Below are 16,406 nucleotides of genomic sequence, written 5' to 3' on the forward strand. Positions count from 1 at the left end.
CTGCTTTGGGCACTTCTTAGGTTCCATTTCTATGAGACCTCCATGTGCATGAATTAAAATTTCTTTCTTTTTAACCTTTTTAGTTTATTATTCGTCCAGCCACAAGAACTCAAAAAGGGTAAAGGGGAAATTCCACACCCCTCCCCCATGATGCTTTCTGTCCGGATGAATGTGACTACTCTAGGTACCTCATATAAGTGGAATCATGCAGTAAATGTTCTTCTGTATCTGGCTTGTTTGACTGAACATAATGTTTTCAAGGTCCATCCACGTCATCGCGTAAGTCAAAATGTCATTCCTTTTTATGGCTGAGTAACATTCCATTGTATGGACAGACTGTATTTTGTTTATCCCTTCATCTGTTGATGGACAATTGGGTTGTTTCCACCTTTTAGCTATTGTGACTAGTGCTGTTATGAACACTGGTGTACAAACATTTGTTTGAGTCTCTGCTTTCAACTCTTTTGAACTGGAATTCCACCTAGGAGTGGAATTGCTGAGTTGTACGGTAGTTCTATGTTTAACTTTTTGAGGAACCACCAAACCAAGGGATGTTACTGTGAGGAGCCTCCCTTAGGAGCGTAAGCATAAGACTTGTAGGAACCTACTGTTCTGAGCGAAGGGTGTAATGACTCCCTTCGTGGCCTAACAGCAACTGTCTCTTTGGTGTGATAAACTGATTATAGAGGAGGAGTTGCACACAATTGTTTGGGGCCAAGTAGCTCTGGTCTTCGACCCTCTCTGATCAAGTGGGATGACCCAGGATGGAAAGGACACTAGACAGGAAGTCACCATGTGGGAGAAGTCTCCCTCACGGCACCTGGGGCTTATCTCCAGGGCTTGACTTTGTGGGGAAGGCCTGACTTCCCACAAGGTACGTCAAGGCTGGAAGCTCTTCTGATCTGATCATCCCAGCACAGCACTGCACCATCAATGCCCCACTCTTAGCATGGACAGTATTTTCTCAAATTTATAGAAATTAAGACAAGTTCCCTCTCCCCTGCTGCCAGCCAGATTGCTGCCTGCACAGGAAAGGGCTAACTCAGCAGGTCCCAGATGCTCAAACCCTGTACATTCCAAAGGAACCACTGGCTACTGACAAGCTCCTGAGAGAACCTCTGGACCCTTGGAATATCCCGCTGGATAAGTGTGTCTTTGCACACCTAAGACCTTGAGCTATGCCAGATAGCTTATGCTATCAATGTGATTTATGATGAACACCTGGTGTCTAAGGTAAATTCATGAAACATTTTAATAAGTAAAATTTTATGCAGTAGTATGAGTCTTTTCTTTGAAATGATTTCTATTTTAACAATATATACACATAGAAAAATATCTAGAGTCATAGCCATAAATGTGAACATTGGTTATTTTTGATGGTGTGATTCTAGGGAATTAGTTACTTTTCTCTTTGGACTTTTCTGTCTTGCCTGAATGCCTTTAGATTTTTACACTATGTTTAAATACATAGTAAAGTTATACATCTGGGTAAAAATTAAGCAGCTCATCATTTTCTAAACATACCAGCTGACATCAATATAAAGATGATGCTTTTACCTGCCTTCAACTCTTTGCAGAGTTTGCTTCTCCCTTCACTCTGCACACAGCAGCCCCACCTTTCCTCCCTATGCCGTATTTCGAGAAAAGAACACAGCTTAGATTTTTGTTTATATCCTAAAAAGCAGCAGTTTGAAAACTTGTTCAGAGCACCTGAATATCACGATGTTTTGATGGAGTACCCTAAAACCCAAACAAGCACACATAATTCTGGCCTACGAACTAGGAATACTGTAACCGCTAAAAAGGGCACACACATCCCTGCATCTCAAAACTAATGATGCAGAATTATTTTTTAGGAGATGGGAAATCTGAGGTTTTCCAATCTGTAACCCCAACCAAGTGTTTATTAACTTTATCAATATCTATGAGTGGAAGAGATGAATAAAGAAGTGGTAACTAGTGTCAACAATACCATGACTATTTATGGGATGAAAACTTAAAACTGGGAAAATCTCATCCATCAATTTTGCTATTTACTACTCAAGAGAAAAATGCTGCCATTCTTTGATTTTCAAAGCAGAATACTTTGGGGTATCTTAAGAAATACACATGAAGTTAGAGGTTTGAAAACAGTTTCCTTAAGAGAGGCAATTTGGTGAGTTAGCTAAATTTTCTCTCCTTCCAGGTCATGTATTAGTCATTGTTTCCAACGTGATTACATATACCGAATGGGTGATGATAACATTTTGAGTTCTGAAATGTGAAAGGTTAATCCTGCCAGCTTTATCCTCAGGGAAGCAGATTTTTCATGGTTTAATTTGTCCCCCAGAGATCATTAGGACTGCTAATTATTTGAATCTTACTCATTTTGGCGTCCCTAGTAAACACAGCTGCTATATTGTCCAGAAACTTCTATTAAGGCTAATGAGGTGGGATGTGTCTGCCCTGAAACTGCACTCCCCTTTCTTCTCCTTTTTACAATGTGCAAGTGGCAGGCCTGAGCTGGCTGTTTGCGAACTGCATCTGGAGTTACACTCCTTGTCCTATACTCTGTACTCTCAGTACCTCCTAAACTTGACCTCTTCAGAGGCTTCAGGTCCATAAGAAGAAAGGAAGGGGAACTAACTCATCTTTCAGCCAGGGCTAGGCTGAAAGCTAGGGCTTTACCCACATTATCTCATGTTTACCCTCACAAAATCCTTACCCATTTTACAGACGAAGGAGAGGTTCAAAGAGTAATTTTCCCAAGAGCTTGTAACAGTAAACTAGAAGTCTTTCTAACTCCAGAGCCCCACGCTTTCCACTGCACCCAAAGATTCCCCTGCAGCTCTCTGACCAATTATACATCCAGGCACGATACCTGGGCCACAGCCAAGGTCAAGAAATTCTAACTACCATTGTGATTATGCTAATATACCACCACCCTTACTGTAGCATTTGCCTGTCTTCTTTGGATTATAATTATAATTTATTAGAGGGAAATCTGTCTTTCCCTCTAATAAACTGTGAGCCCTTGCATGGGAATTGTCAAAGTCACTTTGTTCTTCCTCCGCAGTGCCTAGAATATCCCTGTGCACATGGTAGCCAAAAAAACTTTTGTTAAGCTGAACAGAACTGGACAGGTCCTGGCGGTTCTGGGACACTTTGGAATATGGCTCCTCCTACAGGAATATGGCTCCTCCTACAGGAATATGGCTCTTCCTACAGGAATATGGCTCCTCCTATAGCTCAGGGATCAGCTTTGGCTCTGCTGACAGAAAATGCTACCGTTTCACTACGGCACCATGGAGGCAGTATCCGATATGGCTTCCCCTGATCCCCTTCTGCTACTCGTGCCCCTGAAGAAGCCTGTCTCCTTGAGTGTGGGCTGGATCTAGGGACCTGCTTCAAATGAACAGAATAGGGCAAAAGTGATGGGATGTCATTTCTGAGATTAGGTTATAAAAGACTGTGATGTCACCTTCTTAGCGCTCTCTCTGGCTCTTCTTGTGTGTTTTCTCCTATGGAGAAAGCGGGAGAGGTCCACATGACTAGGAACTAAGGGCAACCTCCAGCCAATAGTCAGCAAGGAATGATGTCCTCAGTCCAGCAGCCCTCAAGGAACTGAATCCTGTCCCACACAGCATGAATGAGACTTCAGATGAGACTGCAGCCCTTGCCAACACCTTGAAGGCAGCCTTAAGAGATACTCTAACCCAGAAGACCCAGCTAAGCCATGCCTGGATTCCCAACCCACAGAAACTGTGAGGTAATAAATGTGGATTGTTTTAAGCCGCTAAATCTTGGAGTAATTTGTTACACAGCAATCAATAATGAATACATATGCCAATCATGTCATGTTTTCAGGGAGAAAGACCCAGTCCCACTATGACTTAAATTGGAAACAGACTGTATTTTTGGATAGCTCTTTGGGAATGGTGTGAAGGGCTAAGAAGCATTTACAACTGGACCTTTAGCATCACCTTTGTTGTTATAATTGAAAAATCTGCAGCATAGAACTCACAAGCTGTATTGTCTCGTTAACTTCCGCACTCGGGGAGGCTTGATTTCCGGCTTTTCCACAGCTGGTTGGGTAGTTTCCACACGTATAGGAATAGGACTTCTAAAGACACACCAGAAAAGCAGAACACCACCAATAAAAAGGTTTATGGTCTGGTTTTGGCTGTAGGGACTGCTTTCTCAGTTAATTTATACCTTAATAACATTGACAGTCAAGATATCCTTTTTTTTTCTCCTCTTTACTTATTACATATAATTATTTAAAAATACCACAGAAAAGCCAAAACCAAAAATATCATAGGGAAGAAAATACAGCAAGCAGGAACTGAACATAATTGGGGTACCACATAAAATTTCCCTGCCAAAAACACCCACTCCCAATTTCAGGTTTTGGTTCATAAACAGGTTTTGCCAGTAAAATGAGTAGGGAAATCTGTGGATAGCCTGTTTTTACTTCCAAGTAATCTGGTAGCTATGTTATTTTAAACATAGCACGGAATATATTTTTTAAAAAGAGAGATAAATAATGATTAGAGTATTTCATGTGAAAATGTGTAATCAGAAGACCTTTAAGACTTATTCTGAAATATTTTAATTCTATGTCTAGGTGAAAATGTTAAAAATTAAGTTTCATTTTTATATTTCCTCAAGAAAATATGCCAGATAACCAATGGGCTTACTCAAAACCAGTGATTTTAAGGTAAAGCTTTTACACATGTTCGTATGTGACTGATTTCACTTTAAAAACCAGAAATTACCTTCTGGGACCAACAGGCATCAAAACAAATTGAGGTTCTCAGCAAGGGACCTCTAGCAAGTCAGTTAACACTTCTGGACCTGCATCTTCCCTTCTATTCAATGCCTAACATGGTGATAGGTAGGTGGCCAGTGCCCAGGAAATGTTTGTTAAAGAAACATGTGAATGAGCAAATACGAAATTGGAGTCAACATACTTTAGGTTCATGATTTCCTCAAGTTGGGACCCCAGAGTCAACGGAACGTGGTCCCCGGAAGAACACATAGGGGAGCACATAACCTTGCTTGGGTGAAATGGTTGGTGTCTGGAAAGCTTCAAGGAGGGATTTACACTTAACCAGATGGAGGTAAGACTTCCAAGGTGGGAGACAGAGTGGAGACCCGGAACTGCTGATGGGTAAGGTCCCAGGGGAAGAGCAGGGGACTGTGACTAGAGGGGAAAGCAGGGGCCAGGGCTTGAGGCACCTCAGAATGAGCTGTTCACCCTGAAGGCAAAGGCAGTCACTGAAGGTTTTAGGCAAGGGAGTGGCGAGGTCAGACTTGCATTTTAGAAAGGCCCTTAGAGCAACAAAGGATGCTGGTGAGAGCAGGCCAGTCGGAAGCATCTTAGAAGACTGTAGTAGTGGTTATCCAGGATGAGAAATGGTGAGGCCCGGGGGTAGGCCGGGAAGAGGGTCATGAAGAGGAGCAGATGGATGTGGGTGATAATACGAAAGTCAAATTGGCAGGACTTGGTGACCAATTAGATGAGGGCATGAGGTAGCTAAAGGTCAAGGACTCCCAGGCCTCAGGTCTGGATCACAGGTATGTAACAATGCCACTAACCAAGATAGGAAAACTGGTGAAGGGACAGTAGGGTAGGGTGGGAAGAGATGAATTAAGGTTTTGAAAAGTCCAAGAGGCAGCTGGGTATGGGTCTCTGGAGGAAGACAAATTTATACCAAGAACATGGGCCAGGCATCATGAGATGACATAGAGAAATATTAGTCTTTATTTTTAGCATCAGGTATTCCCCAGGGTAGTGGTTCCTAGGTCACCTTGCGTGTTTTTGAAATTCTTAGTCCTGGCCTCCCCTACCACAACCACGCCCCCATCCCCCCTCCCCCCCCCTCCCCCGCCAACAACACCCACCCCGCCTTCCACCAAAGGATCTGAAGGGTCTGGAGTAGGACCTGAGTCTTTGGTTTTAACAAGATACGGTTGCAGTGCTCCTTGGACCCATTTTAGGAAACTCTATCCTAGGGAGACCCCCACCAATGTTAGCAGGCTGCCAAGGTGTCAATGGGGCTGCCATGATCTACAGGTTGTTACTCACTTGGGCTGGGAGGGGAAGAGTGACTGCTTTCTATGAGATCAGGAAAGGAAGGTTTTCCTCTGGGTTTGGGTTGGTGGTAGCCTGGAGGCTTTAAAGAACATTTGTGGTTCTAGTACTTCAAGGAGCTCAGATAAGGAGCGTGTGAATGGACCACGGGAAGAGTGATGAATTTAGCTGGGACAGGGAGCAGAGGTCAGGTCATAAAGGTCTCCCTATGCTCTGTTAAGGAGTCCGGACTCCACCGTGACTTTAAGCAGGGGAATGACAAGGTCAGATCTACATGCCTGAGAAGCATCTCAAAAGTGATTTCTTTTTTGGTACATCAGGTAGAAATATTAAAACAGAATAAGTGGCATTTCTGAGGCATAAACGAAGTTGTTTATGACAGTCCTTTTCTCTTACTTTAGGCTCACATTCTCTCAGTTTTCTTTTTCCTCTTTATTTTATTAGCAAATGCCTTCATGAGTAATGTTTTGAGGATAATGCTGAAGGTACTATTGTTTCCCCATTCAAACAAGAAGCAACAGACCTTACATTAGCGTCCTGAAGACTGGATTTCTTATTGATATTTACAAACGTTGATTCCTCTTTTCCAACCTGTTAAAGAAAACAGGCAGGTTTGTCAAAACCGGACATCTTGGCATGCAAAAATGTTTCCAAGTCTCCTACATTCAAAGGATTACAGAAATGTGAAGGTGTATCAAAGAGGTAGATCATCAAGTACTCAGTCAATAACAAAATTTTCCGGTGTTTATTTAATTTAATAAAAAATGTTTTCTTGAGTCATTCCCCATCGCAGGGATTAACACGTAATCATTCAAATAAAATCAGTGCTTGCATTCACACTCTTATTGAGCACCTGCTATGTGCCAGCTCATGATGGAATGAGAAAAGGATGGTGTGGGAAAAGCCAAATCCACAGTTTAATCCCCCACTTCACATTTTAGATCAGGAATAATAAGCAGCTCTATGCTCACATAGCACTTACAGCTTATAAAAGAGTTTAGAATCTGTTCTTTCACATCAGTGTACCAAGCCTGGGAGGAATTATGTCATAGGATTTTGATAGAAGCCTTGTCCTCTTCCCTCTGGTGAGTCCCATAAAGAATGATGGGGAAGGAAAGGACACCCACTCAGCCAGCCAGGCCAGCTGAACACACGCTGGAGGTCAACAGGAGGTGCAGCAGCCTGTGGTCCTCAGACCCACCACAGCGTACAGAGCTGGCCCTTTCACTTACCCAATTATAGCTATACCAGTTAATAACTCTTTATGTTAAAAGCTCTGTGCACATAACAGGTGTGGTTCCTATCTCCTGGCTGCACCTTGACTGACACAGCATCTCAGTCCTAGAATGCCTCTTTCTTCTACGTGGCACAGAGGAAATCCCACAACATGAAATCAAAGGCTTGCATGCATGGCACGCACCTGGGCACTCGCTCGGGAAGCATTCTCCAGCTGGGCTTTTAAAATGTTACACTTCACGTGATCAGCCACGGGGGAAGGCAAAAGTGGGGTCTGAAGAGTCTTCTCAGAAACCTTTTTTTCTTCAGCCTGAGATGAACCAAAATACACGCAACAGCTTGTAAACAAAGAACTAAGAAAACACATACATTAATCTTTCCCATCAATCATGACTGCAAATAACGCAAAGACATAAACATATAGACAAGTGTGTCACTAACTCCTTATGTTTGTACCAGTGCTTTTACTATTTGCAAAGGATTCACAAGCGCATCCTCTCATTCTCACGTGAAGCAGGGAGAGGTTGTATTAGGAAGCCCATGAGTCGGAAGACGGGGAAGGTCCAAAGAGAAGAGACTCTTCCAGTATTCATGCAGGTAAAGCCAGGACTCAAGCTCCGAGTTTCCTACACCCAGCTGCAGTGCTATTTCCCCCATAACTGCTACTTCTTACATATAAAGACCCAATTCTGTGACTTGTTGGGTTAAGAGAAAGAGTACAAAATACTAATTGGTATTTTTACAATAATCTTGCTGAAAATTGTGATTCTCAATGAGAAATTTGTATCTATGTTGCCTCATTTTAGAGCGTCTCAGACTTCAATAATCTCGTACCACCTTTGCTATTTTTGCCATTTCTCATGTATTAACTAAACATGTACCTATAATTCATACAATCCAGTTAAGGTGGATTACCCTGGGACTACCTATTTTAAGTGTGTCCTAAGCAATAGTATCTTTGAAATCATAGACTTGGTGGCTATTATATTTATTATGACATAAATTACGATAATTATGTAACTATTAAAAAATACTCATCCATGTATATAACTTGAAATCATCTTTGAGGGTACACACAGCACACTCTGGGAAATAACGTCATATTGTGAAGCATGCCTACTGTGGCCATTGTATATCCCAGTGCTAATATGGTGCTCAGCACATAGCAGGTGCTTAATACATGTCTACTGAAGAAGATTATAATAATATATAGTTACTATTGGAAGATATGTGTTTAATAAGAAAGATACAAGACCATATGATTTCTAAAAGTCAATTTAGTGACATCAGGACTTAATATGGCACATTAGCCACAATGTACCAGGGCAAGAACAAAATGTTCTAAAGGCCTCCAATTCTGCAAGTTCCAAAATTAATCTAATTCACTAATTCAGAAGTCCTATTGAGCACCTTGATACACATAGTAGGGGTTTTATGAAAGCTCCAGAGGAAGCATAGGGCAATTGGCTGGTTGACATCATTGAATAAAGAAAAGAGGGTAGAGAATGCAGTTTCCCAGCAGGACCTCCAAACATATGGAGGGAACTTGGTAGAACAAGCTGAACTCAGCAATTTCACAAAACAGTAAAATAAGCAGAGACAGAAGACCTGGATTTGAATCTCAGTTCTTTCCCTTACTAGCACCATAAACAAGATGATGATGATGGTGGTGGTGGTGGTGATGGCGATGGAGGAGAAGGAGGGTAAGGGGCAGGGGGAGGGTGGGGTGGGGAGGAGGATTTCATATGCACGTCTCGTTGAATCCTCTCATTTAACCATTCCATTTGAAGGTAGATACTATCACCATCCCCATTTTATAGATGAGAAAAACAAAGCAGAGAGATGGCAAGTCACTTGCCTAAGGTCACACAGGAAGTACACAGAAGGGTCAAGAGTCACACCCAGGACTGGGTGACTCCAAAGCTAGAGCCCCTGACCACCAGCCACACTGGCTCCCCTTAACCTCTCTGAGGCTGTTTCTTTCTTCATAAGATTTTCATGACAATCACATGGGAAAAAAGGATATGAATGGCACTTTCACGTTAGATTCTTTGGTTAGAAAAAAATATATAACTACAAAGAGAGCATCAGATATGAGGACACTAACGATCCTAAGCCATCAAGCTGAGTATAAAGACAATAGACTGTTTTGAATGGAGTCAGGATCCTAAGAGACTTAGCATTCTCTAAAACAAAACAAAACAAGTAACTTATTTATTATTTACAGTATAGTTTTAGGATAATTTATCTTGTATATGTAACTCCTGTTACATTAAGATAATTGTTGAAAAGATATATAAAAGATAATACTAGCATGGGTGTTTTCACTGGTGTATGATGAGTTAATTTTTTAATTAGATCTAATTTTTTGGAATGATATGCCGGAATACAAGAATTGAACTGGTTCTAAAGCCCGTTTGAGATTTTTGACAATTGCTTAAGGGGATATAGTTATACTGACAGTAATGACCGAAGACCTACTTTAAAAAAAAAAATTGAATGCTGCTAAAATAAGAGTGAGAATTTAGCATTGATTTTCCCCTTGAATTTATTAATTCTAAACTGCTTTTTGGATATAAAATTCAAGCTGGCTTGTTCTGAAAAGAAGGAGCTACCTTTCAGCTCTATGACTTGACTCAGGTGAAGACCAATATAAATTTTGGAAAATTTGAGTGTTATTACAAGAATATGTTTGCATAAAAGGCATCTCTATAAGGGATAAACATGTGGATTACAACAAGACCATAATTACAGCCTGGAGGATGGCACCAAGAATGCTGTGCTTTCTCTCTTTTGCATGGCCATATTTTGTATTTTACATTCAATTTGAATTGTGGAAAGAGGCTTTATCGTTCAATATAGAAATACAGATTTCAAAACATACAAATGAATGATAATTGGGCTTTGATATTATTATAATTGGAAATAGTCCTTCTGTTTGAGGATGTCATTTGGGGATAAAGAAATGATCAGATGCAGTTTTCAATTGTTGATACAAATTGTTTACACATTTGAAATCTGATGAGATTTAAATTCCTGTGATAATTTTGGGTACACTTTGGAATTGGGCAACCAAAATGTCTTCTCACCATTAACATATCCAAACCTTAGAAGAACCAGAGGATTCTTCAGACCACAAAAAACCTTAAAAGCCATCAAAACCATTGGTTCCCAATTGTGGTATCATGATAAGTTGTGAGGATTGTTTTATTAATGATGAAGAATCATAGTATGAAGTAATATACTTTGCTTATGCATTAGGACAAAGTCAAGGTTATCTGACATCACTCTAGCCTACTTGCTCACTGATGCATTTCTTCGAGTGGAGGAGAAAAGAGGGGTATTGATGCTTGAGCGCCAGGGAAATGCTCAATAACTCACAGCTGTCTCAGCTACATCTTAACCCAGAGCAAGCCATTATTGTTGATGTCCCACCAATATTCGTGCAACTACGAATTACCTAGAGCTTGTGAGTTCTCTGCTACCATATGCTATACTTCCCTGCAAAATATTTTTGGATTTTGCCAAACTCCAGGTAAGTCCCTGTTAAAACAATTTACTGTGTGGACTGTAGAAGAAAAGTTGACAGTCAAGAGACTAAGAGAGAGAAGACAAATCCAGGGGCACACAATCCATCAGGCTGACTCCCAACACCTAGCAGAGGCCTGCTCAATAAAGATTTGTTGACTGAAAGAATATAAGTGCCATCCTGCAGGAGGAATTTTTTTCCAGCTGGCTACCAGGGAGGGTAGTATCAAAGAAAAAGTGGGTGAAAAGGGTCTTGAAGTTGGGGTCCTTTAGTGATCAGAGGGACTTTAGGCTGCCCTGCTGGGGTGTGGGATTGCAAGGGAGTGGAGGGTCTTCTGAGAAATGCTGGAAGTGTAGTGCAGGCTAGAGGGTTGTCTGAGGTAGAGGAACAGCCCCGATAGGAGGTATAACCTTCCCATGTTCACCAGTGCAGGTAAGGAAGGGGAGCTTTCCAGGCCAGATCTTCCAAATTCCTCCTATTCCCTCTTATAAAGGGGCAAAGCTAAGCATTAGAGTGGAAAAAAATGACCCATGAGTAAAGAATACTATTCCTATGGGGATTTTAAAAATCAAAATATGTGTGCAACAGTGGATCTCGACCAGGGGCAATTTTGCCCTTCAGGGGACATTTGGCAATGTCTGGAGACAATTTTAGTTGTCACACCTGGATGGGGGTTCTACTAGCATCGAGTGGGGAGAGGCCAGGGGTGCTGTAAAATATCCTACAATGCACAGGTAAGCCCCCCACACAACATTATCAGGCCAATATGTCACTAGGGCCTATGCTGAGAAATCCTGGTGTAGAAAATGAAGAAGCATGTTGGAGTGCAAAGGGCACTGGACCAGGAGTCGGGAGCCAAAGGCTTCACCACTGCTCTGTGACCTTGGGAAAGCCATTGCCTTTCCTCTGGTCTCAGATGTTGAAAAGGCTGAACTAAATGACAGATTGAATTCAGCCCCAGCTTTCTACAGTTCTAAGATAAAACTTGGCTTTTATAAGGCTACCCATTTGGATATAAGAACAGTTCTAGCCAAAAGAGAGCTTGGCTTCTGCCCTGTCCCTTCCTCCGCCCATCCTCCCTACTTTCATCCCTCCCTTCCTTCCATTAGCAAACAGTTACTGAACATCTACAATGTGCCAGGTACTGTCTGAGTGAGATAGAGGGTGCTATGGACTGAACTGTGTTCTCTCCAAATTTATATGTTGAAACCCTAACCACCATTGTGATGGTATTTGGCATGGGGCCTTTGAGAAGTAATTAGATTTAGATGAAGTCATGAGGGTGGGGCCCTCATGATGGGATTAGTGGCTTTCTATGAAGAGGAAGAGAGAAAGATCCCTCTCTTCTGGCAAGTGAAAACACAGTGAGAAGGCGACCAGCTCCAAGGCAGGAGGAGAGCTCTCACCAGGGAACCAAGTCATCCGGCACCTTGATCTTGGACTTCCCAGCCTCCAGATCAGTGAGAAATAAATATCTGTTGTTTCAACCACCTGGTCTATGGTAATTTGCTATAGTAGCCAATGCAGACTAATACAGAGGGTAAAAACGGAAAGAGGTAAATGTGGATGCTTCTCTCATGGAACTTTCAGTTAGAAGGATGGAGAGACCACTCACAGATCCAGCCTGTTGGGCCTCAGCACTGGGGGCAGCCCCTAGTGCTGTAATCCACCTAAAAAGAATATAAGTGAATTTCTCCTCCTAAGAGACATGCTGAGCAGAAAAAGATCGAGTAGAAATCCCTCCAAGACAAAGGCACATAGCTTAGGAGGCAGGCAGGGTAATAATGAGAGGTTTGAGTGAACCCCAGGTCCATGCTCATTGCCCAGCTCCAGTCCTCGGCACCTTATTTATGTTGATGTGCAGAGCAGGCCAGGGTCCAGCAGCCTTCACAGTTTCCAGTTCCAGCTTCTTTAGATGGGCAGCGGCTTCGCTGAACAGGGCAGGTGCTCCTGGACTCAGTTCTGCAAGTGAATAAGGAAAGGTTGAAAGGGCAGAGAGATATAGGTGATAAAAGATGCTTGCCAGTGCCTTTCTGCCTGGCTTCTCCTCTGGCAGCTTGAATCTCTCGGGAATGAACTAGCAGATGGGATGTGAGAACATTTAAGGTCGAGGTGTCAAGGCCTAATTCTCCCAAATATGAGCAGTGGCCCTGGGCAGGTTACTTTACCTCTCTGAGCCTCTTAGCCATTTTCAAATGAAAATAAAATTACTTACCTTGCAGAGTTGCTGTGAACATTAAGTGAGGTAATTCACGTGCCAATGCTTTATTAATGGAAAAGCACTATGCAAATGGGAAAGATTAGCGTTCAGGCTAACAGACAGATGAATGTGCCCTAAAAAACCATGTTATGCTTCTAAAATCAAATTCACTGATTTTGATTTCTTAAAGTTGGATTAGTTCACCACCACTCCTCCCACTAGCTTGTTTTTATCCATTAATACATTAAATATTCATTAAATATTCAATATTCATTACATATTAAAGTTTGTGCCAAGTACTGATAGCAATTGGGATCTGGGAAGCTAGAATAAAGAGATGAATGAGATACAATTCTAGTTCAGTGGGGGAGACAGATGCCTGTGCAGATATCCCCAATAAAAGCGACCAAAGATTTATTTAATTATATAGAGTAAGAGGGAAGGCACTCCAAAGCCAGGAATTGGGGAGGAGTGTAAGAGAAAGTTTCACTGACAACCTTTGAGCTGGTTCCTGAAGGATGTATAGGAGTTCATTAGGGTGGAGAAAAGCATTCCAGGCAGAGGGAACAGCAGGTGCAAATGACAGAGCTGGGACGTGGCATAGTGTTTAATGAGAGGAGAGGAGTTCCACATAGCTAGAGTGTAGTGAGGAGTGTGGGGGAAGGCTGGAGACCTTGGCAGGGGCCAGGCTGTGAAGGTCTGTGTGTGGCCATGCTCAGAAGTGTTGGCTTTATCCCAGGACAGTGAAGTACCATGGAAAGGGCTTAAGGCATTTGGTCAGAGCTATCTGGTGAGTGCTCTCGCTTGAGCAGCTACAATTTGGAGACTCCACTGGAGGAGGTGCCCCGTAGAGGCCTGTTATAGTTGTCCAGATACAAAAGGATGAGGCCTGGCCCAGGGCAAGGGCAGTGTGGATAATGATGAGGGACTGATTTTTCAACACCAAGTGGATGACGAGTTCCCATTTCTAGCTCCGCCAACACAGAATTGCTACCTGTGATCTACAGGTAAAGGCTCAATGGCTCATCCTTTTCACCAGCCCACAAACTCATGAAATATCAGACGTGGAAGACTCCTTGGCCATCTTCTCAATACCCTCTACCACATTCCATAGACGAGAAAACCAAGGATCCAAGTGGGGACTTGGCTCAACAGTGAGAACTAGAATTGAAGCCTCTTGACTCTTGCCTCTACCTTGACACTTTTTCAAACCATATGTGAGAAAGAACAAGTTCTTCCCCCACCTCCTATCACAGACCAATTCTTTGGTAAAATAAAATTAAAATGATTTTCTAGAAAAAGAAAAGAACAGTCATATAAAATCCAAGCCCACATTTTAAATTAGTTTTAACAGACATAAAATCACTCTGTCAAGTTGCTAGAAACGTTTCTAATTTGCTTACTCTCCATTTCCGTAATTTCTCTCGCTGGGACCTTTAACAGTGTGCACTAGATCTACTTGACACCTTGCTCTCAGAAAAGTGGGATGTCAGAAATGGGACAGAATGGGCTTTCTTGTGGTTGGGAATGAGAGATTCCAGCCACCTCACTCCCGTGTGTCTCTGTTCCATTGCTTGAGCCAGTGCTGGATATGGCAGAAGCAGAGAACCAGCACGGAATGAGGTGGAGAGACATTTGCTCTCTTGTAACGAAATCACAGTTTGCTGGTAAACCATAATTTCTAAGTGGCCCCTGCCTAATGCACAAGGCTCTTGTCAGCTCTCGCCCAGACCTGGTAACCCAGCACAGACATTATCACTGTTCCGAGCTGCGCTGCAAGGGGCTGTCTTGAGCATCTAGGAAAGCTGCACGTGCCCTGCAGCAATCACTCCCCCACCCTGCCCCCTACACCCCTACTTACTTGTAAGCGATTTACTGCTGGAGTTTGGGGACCTCAAAGGCCCCTCCTTGTTCTCCAGGGTCAGCGAGAGGCCATAGTTAGCGTGGTGCTGGTGCTGGTGGTGGTGATGGTGGTGCCTTCCCGAAGCTTTGGTGGCAAACGGTGTGCCCCCATTCTCCTCGAGGCCAAAAGGCAGCCGGTCCGAGCTGCTGAGCCCTGGGGAAGGGAGCGGGTAGCTGCAGAGGGTGTAAAAGTCAGGATTTAGAAAAGCAGAGAGTCTTGATATTCCTGTCCATACTTTAAAAGATGTTCTCCAAGCATTGAAAACCAGGAGAAATAGGTTCAACAAACAGATCCACAGGGTAATTGTAGAACAGGACACAAAGGCAACACTGCACTCAAAGGAAAAGCAGAAAGTGGAAATTTGTATATATCAGAGATGTTAACCCTTAAAAAAATTCTTAAGTTTGAAATGAAATAATTTCTATTTTAAAAAAGACATCATGAGACTTTCCTGGTGGCGCAGTGGTGGAGAATCCGCCTGCCAATGCAGGGGACACGGGTTCGAGCCCTGGTCAAGAAAGATCCCACATGCCGCGGAGCAACTAAGCCCGTGCACCACAACGACTGAGCCTGCACTCTAGAGGCTGCGAGCCACAGCTACTGAGCCCACGTGCCACAACTGCTGAAGCCCGTGCGCCTAGAGCCCGTGCTCCGCAACAAGAGAAGCCACTGCAATGAGAAGCCCACGCACCGCAACGAAGAGTAGCCCCCGCTCGCCGCAACCAGAGAAAGCTCCCGTGCAGCAATGAAGACCCAACGCAGCCAAAAAAAAAAAAGACATCGTCTAAATGGGAGGAGGAAATCAAAGGCAATCATCAAATTAAAAAATAATTTGTTAAACATCTGACGACAAGATCATGATAGAAACTAGAAGTCTTGGAGTCACTTTCGCCTCCTCTCCATCACCCCCACTAGGCAGAAAGCACCTATTAATGGTACTGCTACGACATCTTCTAATTCCAACTGCTCCTCCTGTTATTATTGCCCTAAGGCTCTTGAAACAGATTCCAAAGCTCTCCCAGCCTCTACTCCTCCTTCAGCCCAACCTCCACAGAGCAGTAGCCAGAGACCTGTTCTGATTACATTCTAGAGTGTGGCACTCCTCACTCCAGGAGCTGGAATACCTCTCTGTTACTAGTGATTCCTAACCATTTTAAGATAGAGAACCCTTTGGAAATCTAGGAAACTATGGAACTTCTCTGCAGAAAAAGGCACCAAGACGCAACATTTCACACTCAATTTCGGCCCTCTATAGCCCCTCCGTGGAAAAAATCCAAATTCCTTTATGTATCACTCACGGCCCCCCTGTGATCTTGTCCCATTCTCTTTTCAGCTCATCTCCTGCTATATTCTTCTCTACACCCTAGTCCTTCCCATCCTTGTGCCTTTCACCTCTTTCTGTCCCCTGGAGTCCTTCCTCATCCCTAAACCCAGCTAAAACACCCCTTCCTCCAGGAAGACT

The 16,406-nt window shown here is 43.0% G+C and overlaps 1 protein-coding gene across 4 annotated transcripts in view; it reads right to left on the reverse strand.

Annotated features, from left to right (window-relative positions):
- EPB41L4B (erythrocyte membrane protein band 4.1 like 4B) overlaps nucleotides 1–16,406 on the reverse strand; it is a 143,955-nt gene that overhangs the window by 25,946 nt on the left and 101,603 nt on the right. For all 4 annotated transcript variants that reach the window (XM_036855406.1, XM_036855405.1, XM_036855407.1 and 1 more), the window contains 5 exons: nucleotides 14,903–15,117; nucleotides 12,685–12,803; nucleotides 7,497–7,622; nucleotides 6,600–6,667; nucleotides 4,004–4,102 (listed from right to left, as the gene is read on the reverse strand). In XM_036855406.1, coding sequence (XP_036711301.1) covers nucleotides 4,004–4,102; nucleotides 6,600–6,667; nucleotides 7,497–7,622; nucleotides 12,685–12,803; nucleotides 14,903–15,117 — 627 coding nt within the window. The remainder of the gene's footprint in view (nucleotides 1–4,003; nucleotides 4,103–6,599; nucleotides 6,668–7,496; nucleotides 7,623–12,684; nucleotides 12,804–14,902; nucleotides 15,118–16,406) is intronic.

This window comes from Balaenoptera musculus, chromosome 6 (assembly GCF_009873245.2).
Source record: "Balaenoptera musculus isolate JJ_BM4_2016_0621 chromosome 6, mBalMus1.pri.v3, whole genome shotgun sequence".
Classification (NCBI taxonomy): Eukaryota; Metazoa; Chordata; class Mammalia; order Artiodactyla; family Balaenopteridae; genus Balaenoptera; species Balaenoptera musculus.